This window comes from Protopterus annectens, chromosome 9.part0 (assembly GCF_019279795.1).
Source record: "Protopterus annectens isolate FY-2018-M chromosome 9.part0, PAN1.0, whole genome shotgun sequence".
Taxonomy (NCBI): Eukaryota; Metazoa; Chordata; order Ceratodontiformes; family Protopteridae; genus Protopterus; species Protopterus annectens.
In genome coordinates this window covers 867,902,971-867,917,287 of record NC_056743.1, presented here as the reverse complement: position 1 = coordinate 867,917,287, position 14,317 = coordinate 867,902,971, and the positions used below count along the sequence as shown (strand labels likewise).

Below are 14,317 nucleotides of genomic sequence, written 5' to 3'. Positions count from 1 at the left end.
TGATTATTTTTCTCTTGAAAGAATTTGTGCAGTTGTAGCCAAGTGCAGCAGTTTTCCTGCGGTATACTTTTGGTTGGTGATATGTATGTATATTTGTATTGCAGTGTAGCTTTGTCTGATAGTGAGTTGCTGTCATATTTTACAGCTGTTGAAACAAAAATTCATTCTACACCAGTTAGAGAAATTGAATTTTTCACGGATGTTACTTGTCTCTTTCAGACAAAAGACTGGTGGACATACGAGTTTTGCTATGGAAAGCATGTGAAGCAGTATCACCTGGAAGGTGAGTTGAGTTTAAAGAGAAAATTTTGTATTTGGATCAAAAGATATCCAGAAGTTGCATCATCTTTATCAGCCTGGATCTGTAATTGATGGCCCTCTGCCCAGGAGCGTGGAGTGCCATATCTAGCTCTGTACAAAGTTCATTTAGCTCTGTTTTTGTCCCATGCTATGAGCTGTACATTTTCCCTAAAGCATGCTGCACCATCTTTTAGTTCACATTTTTAATTAACTGCAGTGCATATGCATGTGTTTGCAGTAAATGGTGCTACATTTTTTGCTTCTGCTGTAGCCATATTTTCTTTTGTCTCTGTGTATTTTCTTGCCAGTTATGCTTTTTTGCCCCTATTAGGAGTAAAGAGCTCATTGATAGAATCTTTAAGTATTCACATTGCAGGGATGTTTATTTCTTTTCACCTCCTCCAGCATGGCATGATGCTTGATGCTGTACATTTATGGATGCATAGTCTGGCATTTGTTTGGCTGAAATACCGATAGAGCTAATCTACATAAAGCTGCTGTACTGTCTTTTCCCTCTCGGCTACTTATTCCATTTTCCTCTACTGGCTTTGCATTCAGGCTGATAGTTGAACCTTTGCCATTAACGGTGAATATTTTTCCTAGATTTATGCCGCTGTACCAGCAATTTTTATATTAAAATGCTTGCATTCTTAGTATATGTTGCAGCACTTCATATGTTAATTGTTGCAATTTCCTTGCTACCAGTGTACTGATTATGTGATGAGTATCTAAGTAAAATGCTTTGTAAATTTTTTGATTAAGGATTAAAATCATATAATCGTGTCCTTGTGTGACATCCCTGTTAGAATAGTTTGGGCATGCTAGCATCTGTAGACTTTAATGGACACTGCTATGCATATGCTAGACCTCCTGCATTTAAGGTCTGTGGCTGCATAGATGCTCTTCCCCCCCTCCCACACAGTATCCTTCTGGTATCACAAACAGTAAAGTGCATTGAAATATCAGTATTGTTATAAGCGAAAGCAGTGTTTATGAATGCATTTATTTAAAAACAAAATTGCCCACGTTGTAATTGGAATGATGGGTGAAAATATTACTCCACTTGATGGAGGGAGAAGATATTACTCCACTTTATGTACTACATGTTTGTTTTTTTTTCCAACAATAGTTTCCCATTAGTCATGTATTTGTAGGATATTATTTTGTCTGTATCTGCACACACTGTGCTATAATGCTTCCTCTGGAGTGCTGTGTGGTTTGTGGAGCTACAGTGTTGAGGGCAATGTGTGTGTGCGAGAGAGAATATACACCATTGCACAGAGTTGAGGAAGGCATGCACCACTAATAAAAGGTAGGGCTATGTTGTGAAAGAAAGAGGATGACTGTTTGAGAGAAAGCAGATACTTTGAGAGACAGAAAAGCCCTTGTTGAAGAGAGGAGTGTCTTGGAGGAAGGGAGAGAGGGGCGGGGCGGGTGTATTGGAGGACAGACTGAGCCAGTAAGAGGCTTCAGGAGCCAGAAAGTAAAATAAGATGATGTTCGTGTTTCACTGTTGCAGTCATTACATTTGGGTAATCTGCTGGCAGGTTGCCCTCAGTCGGCCTGATTAACAAAGTCTTGGGTCCTGAGTCGGTTGCCATCCCTTCTTCCATGACGTCTGGTCGTCAGGGGTATAAAACATGCAGCCGATGCCATTACATCAGTCTTTCTTGCCGCGCAGTGCCAGATGCAGAAGCAGTTCGCAAGTGCCGGTCGGCCGACTCCTGAAATTTTCGTTTACGAGTTTCAGAACCGAAGTCTTCAAATAAAAAGCTAAGTACCCCGTTGGGGAAACTTTTTATTGCTCCTTACCGATGTCAGTAAAAGTTAATAATTGCATTACTTGTGGGAAGCAAATACCTCATGAGAATTTTCATTTGTATTGTATTCTTTGCCTAGGCCCTGACCACAACGTACCTTGCTGTCGGTTTTGTGCTAAATTTAATCAACGCACTATTGAACGTCTGTATATTTTTGCTTCTAAATATTTTGGCTCACTCTCTAATTCTCCAGAAATGTCGTCTGTTAGCAATCCGACTACTGGAATACCTAAAAAATGCAAAGAAAGAGAGAGGCCATCTAGGTCCAAAACTGACAACAAAGCTTCTCCTAAGCCAGTCGCCAGTACTCTGTGAGGGACTTTCACAGCCCCTAATACCAGCTACTTCTGATTCGCAAGCCTCTACTGAGACCCTTTCAGAGTCCGGTATGCCGTGAGATGCTTCAACTATGGAACCCGTGGATGTCTCTACCTTAGATGGGTCCGGAGCCGCTGTGCAGGCACCGGCTTCTGAGGGTGTTTTCAGGCCTACAGATTTATATATTAGACCGACGTCATCTTCAAAACTAAGGCCAAAATCTAAATCTGTGTCTAATAAAACGACGCCTGGGCCACATGTGCAGGCCCTTATGCCTAAAAAAAACAAATGATCAAAATGGCTGAAGATTTAATTACTCTGATCTGGGGTAGCCACCCCCCCCCCCCCCTTCTAAGAGGCCTAGGCAAGACATTGATTATGAATCTTCTGAACAGGATTCTGTTTCTTCTGACTCTTCTAATGAACAGGATTTGTCTATACCTACTTATGAGGACTCTGCAGAATATTCCATTCCTTCTGCTTGTCCTCCTGAGGATTTTTCTTTTGGGGGAAACTTTACATACCTTACGGGAACATTTCCACTGGGAAAGTCAGGATTTCTCTGAATCTAAAAATAGACTTAGGGATGATCTTCTTCTTCCTCAGCATAGGCCTTTGGCTATACCTCCTGTTCTAGACATTGTTGATTATGTTTTTTCAGAATCTAGTTTGGCTGCTGATTCTCTGCCTCCGGATCCTTGTAAGCCAGACAGATACTACAGGGTTTTTGACTCCCACAAATTCCTTTTCAAAAATCCTATTGCAGATCCTGAAACCATTTCTCAGGGTCCCAAGGGCATTAAGGCCTCTACTGCTAAAAATCCTACCGCTTCTGATAGAGATTCCAGGGTGCTGGATAGATGGGGGTAAGGTTTACACTTCTGCAACCTTGGCAATCAGGGCTTTAAACTGTCAATTTCATATGCTTAAATATCAACAGCATATCATGGGACTGCTTAAACAGAAAATGATGATAATTTCTGACTCTGTGGAAAATAAAGATTTACAGGACTTATTGCATTCAGCTGAACAAGTTGGAAAACATACTTTGCAACGTGGTTTTGATTCTTTGGAGGCCTCTTGCAGGGCAGGGCTGCTGTAACTGGGTCTGTGCTAAGAAGACATGCTTGGCTCAAAGAGCAAAGTTTGCTTGATCATGTTAAAGCAAAATGTTTGGATGCTCCTTTACAACAAGACCATCTCTTTGGTAATAAGGCTGAAAAAGCTTTAAAAAAGACCCCACCCCCTCTTCTCTCATCCTCTGCTAAAGACTGAGAGGGGCCAAAAACTTGCGACCACCCAGGAGAGCTCCAACCCCTGCCTGGAGCCTTAACTTTGTATTGGAGAAACTCACTCTACCTCCTTTCGAGCCAGCTGTTACTGCAGACTTAAAATTTCTTTCCTGGAAAACAGACTTCCTTTTAGCAATCACTTCAGTTAGAAGGATATCTGAATTATAGGTTCATAGGTTCATACTAGGCTATCTGCCCGAGGGCATTTACAAGCCTAGCCCATAGTTTTGTGGCTTACGCCACCCCTTTAGTATGGGGAACTATACCCATTATTTTGCTGTGCCTCTGTCGAGCAGTGACACTGAGGTAATCCCTGGGGTATATCTGCGATCTCCCATCCATTGGTCAAGATTTCTCTTGAACAAGGCCAGCGAGGTGCTCTGCCTCACATATACCGGGATTTTATTCCACAGCATAGGGAGTCTTTGGGTGATGAATCTGTCCCTCCAGCACGTCCTATTAATAGCCGTGTCGAGGTTTAAGTCTCCCGCCCTTGTGGCTCTGATGGATCTAGATTTTTTGAGGTGAAGCATATTCATCAAATCTGGGTTTGACATGGCCTTGTATGTTAGGCAAAGGTCACCTCTGAGCAAGCGGTAAGCTACTGAATAGAGCTGGAGTTCTTTCAGTCGGGCAGCATAGGACAGATGTTTGAGACCCTTTATCCTTTTGGTGAGGAACTTTTGTGGCCTCTCCAGCTGCTGCAAGTGTCGGGTCAGATACATTCCGAATGGGGCATTGCACTCAATCATTGGTCTGATGAGTATAGGGAAACTATGACCTCCCTTGATCTAGATGAGAATCCCTTCATGATAAGGTGGGCAATGTAGAAGGTCTTCCTAACTACTTTAGCTACATGGGTGTCGAATGACAGACTACTATCAACCTGGGTCCCCAGGTCCCTGATAACTTCTTCTGTGCTCAGTGGATTGCCACCTATTTGGTAGCTATGGGTAACCTTGTTTTTCCCGAAGGGTATGACTATGCATTTTTTGGCATTTAACTTTAGGCCATGGCTCTGGCACCAGTTATCCGTTTCTGTGAGACCCTTCTGAAGGATATCTGTGTCAGATGTGTTTTCTACTATGACGCCCAGTTTGCAGTCATCTGCCAACTTTGTCAGCCATAACCCTCCTGTGTTTGCTTGTACTTCGGAAAAGTAGATGCCAAACAAGAGTGGGCCCAGGACTGAGCCCTGTGGTACACCACTTGTGACAGGCTTTGAGTCTGACATGGCGCCAGCAACTCTGACCCTGTGGGTTCTGTCACTCAGCCAGTTTGCAACCCATCTTGTGATGTATGGGTTAACATTTAAGCTGATGAGTTTTTCAATGATACCCGAGTGGGGTATTGTATCAAGGCCTTCGCCAGATCGAGGTAGGCTGTATGGACTGCCTTTCCTCATCAATGGCTTTGGTGACTGTTTCGAAAAAGTCAACCAAGTTTAGAAGGCATGATCTGCCTTTGACAAAGCCAAACTGGGATGGATCCAAAGTCTGAAAATTCCCTATGTCTTTATTTATGAGGTCCATTATGATCCTCTCCATGGCTTTGCAGATAAGGCTTGTCAAGCTAATGGGCCGGTAATTTCCAGGGTCGGTGGAGGCACCGCCTTTGTGAAGTGGGACCACAGTTGCAGTGCGCCACTCCTGGAGTGCGTATCCAGAGGTAAGACTATGATTAAACAGCTGTCCTAGCTGTGGGTTTAATTCCTCGTTGAGTTCGTGGAGCACACAGCCGGGGACACCATCCGGTCCCATGGATGCTGTGTTTTATGCTTTGGAGAGAGCAGTTCTCACTTGGGCGTTGGAGATGTTTGGGGGGCTGCAATCGCTTGGTATAGATATCTCTCTTTTTGGGGGGGAGAAGTTTGCACTGAACCTGTCAGCCAGTATGTTGGCAATGTCTGTAGGATCAGTAATCTTCACATCATTTTGAACTAGTTCTGAGCATATCTGGGAGTTTCCTCCCAGGTTTCTAACATAGCTAAAGAAGGCCTTATGATTGTCTTTTGAGTCTTTAGCTATTTTTCTCTCAAAATTTGCTTTGGATGATTTTATGAGAGCTCTTAGTTTTTTACTTATAGTGATCAAGGGTGTCTTACCTTTTAAGGATTTTGCTCTATCTTGTAGTAGCTTCCTCCTTTTGTTGTAGAGTTTGTTTATGGCTGGGGTCCACCAGACTGGATGCTTGCCTTTGGTACAAAGAGTCTTTGTTTTGCTTGGGATTGCCTTATCCATGCAGTCCTGCAGATGCTGGTAGAAGGCATTTGTAAGTGATTCAGCTTGAGTACTGTTTTCCATGCTCGGGGCCGTAAAGGAGACCACACTAGTCTTTAGAAGTGTGAAGTCAGCTTCCGAGAAGTTTTTTACTGTGGACTTTTTTTTTTTTGGTGGGTGTGGAAGGAGGACCTCCAGCGAGATTAGTTTGTGATCTGAGCTCACCAGTGAGGGGTATACTTCGGTGTTGAACATTGTGCTCCCATGTTCGTGATGATGAGATCAAGTATGTTTTCTCCTCTTGTGGGATGGTGACTAGTTGTTCCATGGCATTTGAGTTTATGAATTCCAGGAACTTTTGGGCTAGGGTGTTTGGGCTTGAGTAGTGTTCCCAGTCTATATTAGGGTAATTGAAGTCACCTAGTATGATGGTGTTTGGTGATACATTTATCCCCTCTAGTGTTTTCAGGAAGGCCATGTGAGGTTCCTGAGTTTGTGAGGGTGGCCTGTAACATGCTACAATTTGCAGAGCAGTCTTGCCTATGGTTAATTGCACCTGGATGGTCTCCGATGCATCGTGCGTTGCCACCAGTCTTGAGGTGTGGGTGTCCTTGATGAATATGGATACCCCCCCTCCTTTCTTGGTATTGTTCGGATTTTGGGGCTGGAACGCATGATAAGAGGTAAAACCTGATAGTGCTGGGGTGCTCTCAGGAGCCTTGAACCAGAATGTCCTTCATGGATGCATCTGCAGTCATAACAAGTGGGTTGTCCTGTCGTCAGGCAGCCCTTCAGTCGGCCGGATTCCAAAGTCCGGGTCCGGCTTCGGCTGATGTCGCACTCCACCCGACGTCATCTCTGTTGGTCTTCGGGTATAAAGGCATCAGCCGACGCCATTTTCCTCAGTCTTTCTTGCCGTGGCGCCAAGCAGAAGCTGTTCGCAAGTGCCGGTCGGTCGGATCCAGAGATTACTTCTACCGAATACTACTTCGAAGACTTCTAAAGCTAAGTACCCCGTTGGGGACTCTTTCTTGCCTCAGCCGATGTCAGAAAAAGTTAACAATTGTTTAAACTGTGGGAAGCAAATACCTCATAAAGATTTCCACTCTTACTGTCTGCCTTGTTTAGGCCCAGCCCACGACGTAGCAGCCTGTTCGGCCTGTGCTTCTTTCAACCGACGAACGCTTAGGCGTCGGTCGGAGTTTGCAGAACAGTTTTTCGGTTCTAATTTTGCGTACATTATGCCGTCGGATCCTCCGACTACCCAATCTACCAAAAAACGCAAAGATAAAGACCGACACTCGCGGTCCGCGGTTTCGGCCGAAACCATGGTCAAGCAAACCGCGAGTGTCTCGGTTTCGGCCGAAACCGAGAAAACTGAACAAAGTACAGCTGAACCTATTCCTACAACTGAGGCCCCTGCTACAACTCTTGAATCGACCTCAGAAATTTTACCCACTACGGTGGTTGACTTATCAGACACCATCCCCTTGGATGTCTCTACCCCAGCACGTGGTGCTGCTAGGCCTCCAGCAGCCATGTCCATTAAGGCCTTCGCCAGGGCTAAAGCAGCCAAGACTACTAAAACAGTGCCTGTTAAACCCCCCACATCCAGGCCCTCTTCCAGTTCTCAAATGCTTACTTTGGCAGAAGATTTAATTTCTTTAATTAGAGGATCTCAATCTCACCCAGACAGGGCCTCTCAGCCCCCAGAGAAGAGACCTAGGGCAGAGCCCCCTGAGCCAGTGTCCTCTGATGATTCTGCTGATGAATCAGACATAACTGACCAGCCAGAGGTTCCCTTCTCCAATTTTGAAGATTCTGATGCTGAAGAATCCGTTCCAGCTGCTTCCCCACCAGAAGAATTCTCCTTTGGGGAAACCTTGCATGCCATGCGAGAACAGTTCCAATGGCAGCAACAGGATTTTTCAGACTCCAGAAAAGACTTAGGACTTTTCTGCACCTCCCACAGCACAGGCCCTTAGCTATACCTCCTGTTCTCTCTGTGGTGGATGATGCTTTCAATGATGTTTGCTCCGCTCCAGATTCTTTACCCCCAGCCCCTGCCAAACCAGACAGATTTTACAGGGTGCCAGATACTCATCACCACCTTTACAAGGCTCCACTTGCAGACCCAGAAACTATATCCCAGGGTCCCAAGGCAGTAGCCGACCATAACTAAAACCCAATTCCTTCTGAAAGGGAAGCAAGGTCATTAGACAGATGGGGTAAAAGGTCTACACTTCAGCTACTCTCTCAGCTAGAGCTTTAAACTGTCAGTTTCACATGATACAATACCAAGAGTTTATGCTTGATCAGTTAACTAAAAACTAACCACTGATGAATCTCTTGATAAGAAATATGTATTAGAGATGGTAAATAACATACAACAGGTTAGCAACCATTCCTTAAAATGTGGCTATGATGCACTGGAGGCTTCATTTAGATCAGCCATGACAGGCACAGTGATAAGAAGGCATGCATGGCTAAAGGAACAAGCTTTACCGGATCATGTTAAAGCTAAGTTGCTAGATGCTCCTATGGACAAGACAAGTTTGTTTGGTACACCTGCCCAGCAGGTTATGAAGAAAAAGGAAGAAAAGGCAAAATCTGTTCAAACTGTTAAAGATTTCTTGCAGGTTCAACCCCAAGGTTTAGCAGGAACTGGCCTGCCAAAAATTGGTCCTTTCCTGACTCCACAAAATTTCAAAGGGGCAGGAATAGACGTTCCAGAGGCAGAAACCAATCCAGAGGAGGTGCCTACAGAGGAAGACAGTGGCAAGGTAACAACAGAGGCACAGACACAGCCACTGCCACTACATCAGCACAACCACAGTGACTTAACCCTAAATCCGCCTACCAGGGAACAAATAGCAGCTCCCCTAGGCGGAAAGTTAACCTTATTTTCAAAGAACTGGCACTACATAACAAAAGACAAGTGGATTTTACAAACCATAGATCAAGGTTACCGGTTTCACTTCCACACTTTACCAGTAAAAAGAGGAATGCCAAATCTACCTCCAAATCAAAAAACAGAGGCTCTACGCCAGATAATGGAGTTAGCAAACATGAGAGCTGTGGAAAGAGTACCAACAGCCGAGCAAGGAAAGGGGTTCTACTCCAGACTATTCCTAGTTCCAAGAAAGGAAAAAAGTTGGAGACCAATTCTCGACCTGTCCACCTTAAATACATACATCATTGTCCCAAAATTCAAAATGCTGACCCTACAGCAACTTCTTCCCATGCTGGGCAAGGAGTCTTGGCTGGTAACTCTAGATCTCAAGGAGGCATACCTGCACGTCCCCATTCGACCAATCTGCAGAAGATACCTCAGATTTCTTGCAGGATCAGAGCACTATCAATTCTCAGCATTGCCCTTTGGCTTATCTACTGCGCCCAGAGTATTCACAAAATGCCTGGCATCAGTAATCGCCCATTGCAGACTTCAGGGAATTCAAATTTACCCATACCTGGACGACTGCCTGCTACAAGGGGACAACAAAAGCAAGCTGACAACAGATTTACAAAGGGTCATTTACTTGCTACAAGCACTGGGATACACAGTCAATTTACAAAAGTCAAGGCTGATACCATCCCAAACAAGGACATTCTTGGGCGAATTGGACACAGTAAAACAAATGGCATTCCTGACTACAGAAAAACAAAAGAACTTCCTCTTTACTTCTTGGCACTAACAAAACTGAACAAGTTAACAGCAAGAAAAGTACTGCAGGCCTTGGGCTTCATGGCATCATGCATAATCTTGGTTCCATTTGCCAGACTACATATGAGAAAACTACAGTGGTACCTAAAGAATTTATGGTCCCAACACAGACACAGTCTAGAAACAGAAATCCCACTAATTCCATGCTTAAAACAGGAGTTCCTATGGTGGGCTCAGGCATGCCAGTCAAACCCAGGCCTACCCTTTCGCAGATGTCAAGCAAGCCAGACCATCACAACAGGCGCTTCAGACCTAGGATGGGGGGCCCACATGCTGGACAAATGCGTGCAAGGATTATGGACACAGGATCAACTTCAACTGCACATCAACCTAAAAGAAATGCTGGCAGTAAAACTGGCAATCCAAAAGTTCAAACCATTTCTCAAAGAGGGCCAGTTGATGATAAGGACAGACAACACCACAGTCATGTGGTACATCAACAAACAGGGAGGCACTCATTCATACCCCTATGCAGAATGACCTTGGAGCTGTGGACCCTGGCACTCAGCTACAACATCCAGTTACAGGCAATATTTGTACCAGGGAAAGACAATACTCTAGCAGACATATTAAGCAGAACCACTCTGGATGCCCACGAATGGAAGCTTCACCGGACATCTTCAAGACCATCTCAAAGAAATGGGGAATGCCACAGATAGACCTATTCGCATCACCTCTCAATCACCAGCTCAAAACATTCTGCACAAGGACATTCCACCCATTAGCATGGAAAGTGGATTCGCTCTCCTTCAACTGGAAAGGCCTAACAGCATATGCATTCCCACCTCTTCCTTTGATACACAAGGTACTACTGAAAATCAAGGAAGAACGTCCAAGGATAATCCTGATAGCTCCAAACTGGCCAAGACAACACTGGTATCCACTACTGAGGAGCATGTCTCGAACAATATGTGGACAATTCCCTGATGCCTTTGATGTTAACGCAGAACCACTACAGCATCATACATCCAAACCTAAAACCTTGCAACTGACTGCATGGAACATCACATAACAGCAGCTAATCCAGAACTTTCCCAAAGAGTTAAAGACATTATTCTTGAAGCACGCAGACCTTCAACAAGAAGGAACTATGCTGGAAAATGGAAAAGGTTTGTCATCTGGAGTACGGAAAGAGGAAAAGATGTGTCAAACATAGATATGCCTAACATTCTGGAGTATCTGGCCGAACTTCTTCATTCAGGCCTGTCCTACTCCTCCATCAAGATACATGCATCAGCTATTTCAGCAGAATACAGCTTTGATCCACCTGTTTTTTCGCACCCTTTGCTCAGGCAGTTCCTCAGAGGAATCAAGAATGTAAAACCTCCAAGGAAACCACCATTATCAGCTTGGGATTTAAACTTTGTGCTAGAAAAGTTGACACTTTCACCCTTTGAACCAGCAGCAACAGCAGACCTACAACACCTGTCATGGAAAACTGCTTTCCTACTGGCAGTTACTTCAGCAAGGAGGGTTTCAGAACTACAGGCCTTAATGGCAGTGCAACCCTTCCTAATCTTCCACCAAGATAGAGTGTCCATGAGGACTAATCCTACATTTATGCCCAAGGTGGTATCCAGAGTGTCTTTAAACCAGGCAATCCACCTACCTACCTTCTTTCCCAACCCACAAAACAGAGGGAAAGAATACTGCATACCTTGGATGTACATAGACAGCTACGCTACTACTTGGACAGAACAAAAATAGCAGAAAGACTGACCAACTTTTGTAGCCTATGCAACAGGAAGGGAAGGAAAAGCTATTTCCAAACAGACAATCTCCAAATGGATAGGAAATTGCATACGATTCTGTTACTCCTTCCATGGAAAACCAATTCCACAGAACATAAGACCTCATTCTACAAGGGCAACAGCCACTACCACAGCCTTCTTACGAGGAGTGGCAACCAAAGACATTATTGAGGCGGCTACTTGGACCTCCGTGCATACATTTGCCAAGCATTATAATTTGCCTCTATATTCCAGATCCTGAGCAGGGTTTGCCACTGCTGTACTGCAAGGGATCCTAAACACACCATAATCTACTTTTATCCTCCTCCCCTAGTTGGCTATGGTATTCTACCCACTTGTTATGACTGCAGATGCATCCATGAAGGACATAGTACAGTTTTGTACCTACCATAAATGTAGATGTCCGAACTGGATAGCATCTGCAGTCAGGATTACCCTCCCTCCTTCCTCTCTGTGGTACTCCTAGGGTGTTTACCCTTCTAATAGCTAGCTGTTGGGGGGGAGTCTTTTATGGTGTATTTGTTTGTATATATGTACATACATGCTTATTGTTGTGTTTACCTCTATCTATTTGGAAACATTGGCATCTATCCAAATTTTAGCCTGCAAGAGGGCTACTGGCATCTGGGGCAAGAAACACTGAGGAAAATGGCGTCGGCTGATGCCTTTATACCCGAAGACCAACAGAGATGACGTCGGGTGGAGTGCGACATCAGCCGAAGCCGGACCCGGACTTTGGAATCCGGCCGACTGAAGGGCTGCCTGACGACAGGACAACCCACTTGTTATGACTGCAGATGCTATCCAGTTCGGACATCTACATTTATGGTAGGTACAAAACTGTACTTTTCTGTCACTGCACAGACATCGATGTTCTCCATACTGAGAAGGGCCTCAAGTGCGTGCATTTTGAGATTTAGACTTCTGGCATTGAGCAGCATTACCCTTAGTTTTTTTCCTTTTTTGTGTTCTAGGGTGGTAGGTTTAGAATTTGAGCCTTGCCTAAAAAAGGCACTATGGGGGTGGCAAGAGCCTTTGCCAATATCCAGAATCCCAGGGGTGACTGGTGCAAGCCGTCCCTTGCGAAACAGCGTGGCTTGTCCAGCATGTCATCCCAGGCAGACAGACATTGGATCCCCTTTGAATGACACCAGAGTTTAAGCCAATTGTTAAAGCTGATCATCTTATCTCTGTATTGTGGCATCATTCTTGGTGAAGGTAGGATACTGCTCAAGGTCAGGGTCATACCTGCCTGGGCTACATAATCAGAGAGCTCCTCAATGTCTCTTTTCATGTAGTCCAAGGAGGTACGTCTCAGGTCGTTTACACCAGCGTGGACAATGACTGAGTCATATTTGTACCTGCTGTTGAGAGACCTGAGTGCTTGCGTTATGTGGCGGATTCTAGCGCCCGACAGGCAGCTTACTGTGACCTTCTCCTTACTCAGTCTGGTGAGCGGGACGTCAGTGTGTCTGACTATGGAGTCACCAATGACTAGTGTGTCTGGCATTGTGTTTGGCCTTAAGGGCTGTGACTGTTTGACACTCTGACTGTGAGATCTATGTGTTGCAGGTGTTGTGTTCTGAGGTGGTGGTTGTTTGGGTGTCTGCTTTGGTGGCCTCTGCTGTTTTGGTAGATTTTTGATCACAGCCGCCGAGTATGTCTTTGTGTGTTTATGTGTATGATTTGAGGTTGTGATGGTACTATGTGAGACTGAGTCTATAGTGTGTGTGGTAACCTTTTCCTCCTGACTGGTCTTGCCAGTCCTATGTTGAGAGAGCTCAGCCTCCAGTTTGGCCGTATAGTTGCATCTCTCGCATGTATTTGTGTTTTGTGGGAGGAGGAGAGGGTTGTCTGTGTACATGAGGCAATTGTAACATTGCCTCAATATTCCCAGGTTCACCAGCTGAGCAGGAGAGGACACTAGCAACTGATCCCTCGACATGCTGGAAGGACTAGACAAAAAAACTTTAAAAGAGATTCCGGGGGACGTGGGTGACCGAGAAATGGGGTTTGCCTTTTTGGGGTGCTATCTATAAGAGTGCCGTATCAAGGTAATAAGTACTGTAGGAGCAAGTGCTAGGTTTAACAGATAGAGAAAAGTCTACTTGGAGTCAAGTAGAGATGATCTTTTTAGGTATTAGAGAAAGTGCTAGTAACAGGGATGCTTAAAGGTAAGATTGAAAAGAATGCACTCTGCAGTGTGCACTAGAGAAGTTAGATATGAAAGTAGGTAACTTGAGTTTTACCTGTTTAAAAAGTTAAGGTTTAGTGGAGAGTTACTATTTTTAAAACAGCAAGATGGACTGAAAGGGGTGGTTACTTTTGTATTTTGGTACTATGAAATACTGTAGGATGGCCAATAAATTTAAATAATTGAAGGGGTGGGATTTCAAAAGTGATGGTTTTGTGATTACTCACATAAGCCAGTGAAAGTAGAGAGAAATGAGATATATGGTCAGATTAACATAAGAGGCGGGCAACTAGAAAGACAGTGGTATTTAACAAGACAACTTAAATGGGTGGGAGGGAGGCCCTTATGGCAGTGGAGCCTTTTATCATCTTTCATGCGGAAAGGATGTCACTCAGGACAAATCCATCCTTCATGCCCAAGGTGGTATCCAGTGTGGCTCTTAATCAGTCCATTCATTTGCTAACTTTCTTTCCCAATCCACAGAACAATGGGGAGTGGATTCTGCATGCATTGGATGTACACAGACAACTTAGATTCTACTTGGACAGGACTACATTTCGAAGAAAATCTGAACAGCTGGTAGCATTTGCTGTAGAGGCAGAGGGAAGGCTATTTCGAAACAAACCATTTCTAAATGGATAAGCCATTGCATTCATTTCTGCTATAAACACCTTGGAAAACCTATCCCCCAGGGGATTA

The 14,317-nt window shown here is 44.5% G+C and overlaps 1 protein-coding gene across 2 annotated transcripts in view; it reads left to right on the top strand.

Moving 5' to 3' along the window:
- Positions 1-14,317, top strand: part of OS9 (OS9 endoplasmic reticulum lectin) — a 1,402,051-nt gene that overhangs the window by 220,612 nt on the left and 1,167,122 nt on the right. For both annotated transcript variants that reach the window (XM_044083591.1, XM_044083590.1), the window contains exon 3: positions 220-283. In XM_044083591.1, the coding sequence (XP_043939526.1) occupies positions 220-283 (64 nt within the window). The remainder of the gene's footprint in view (positions 1-219; positions 284-14,317) is intronic.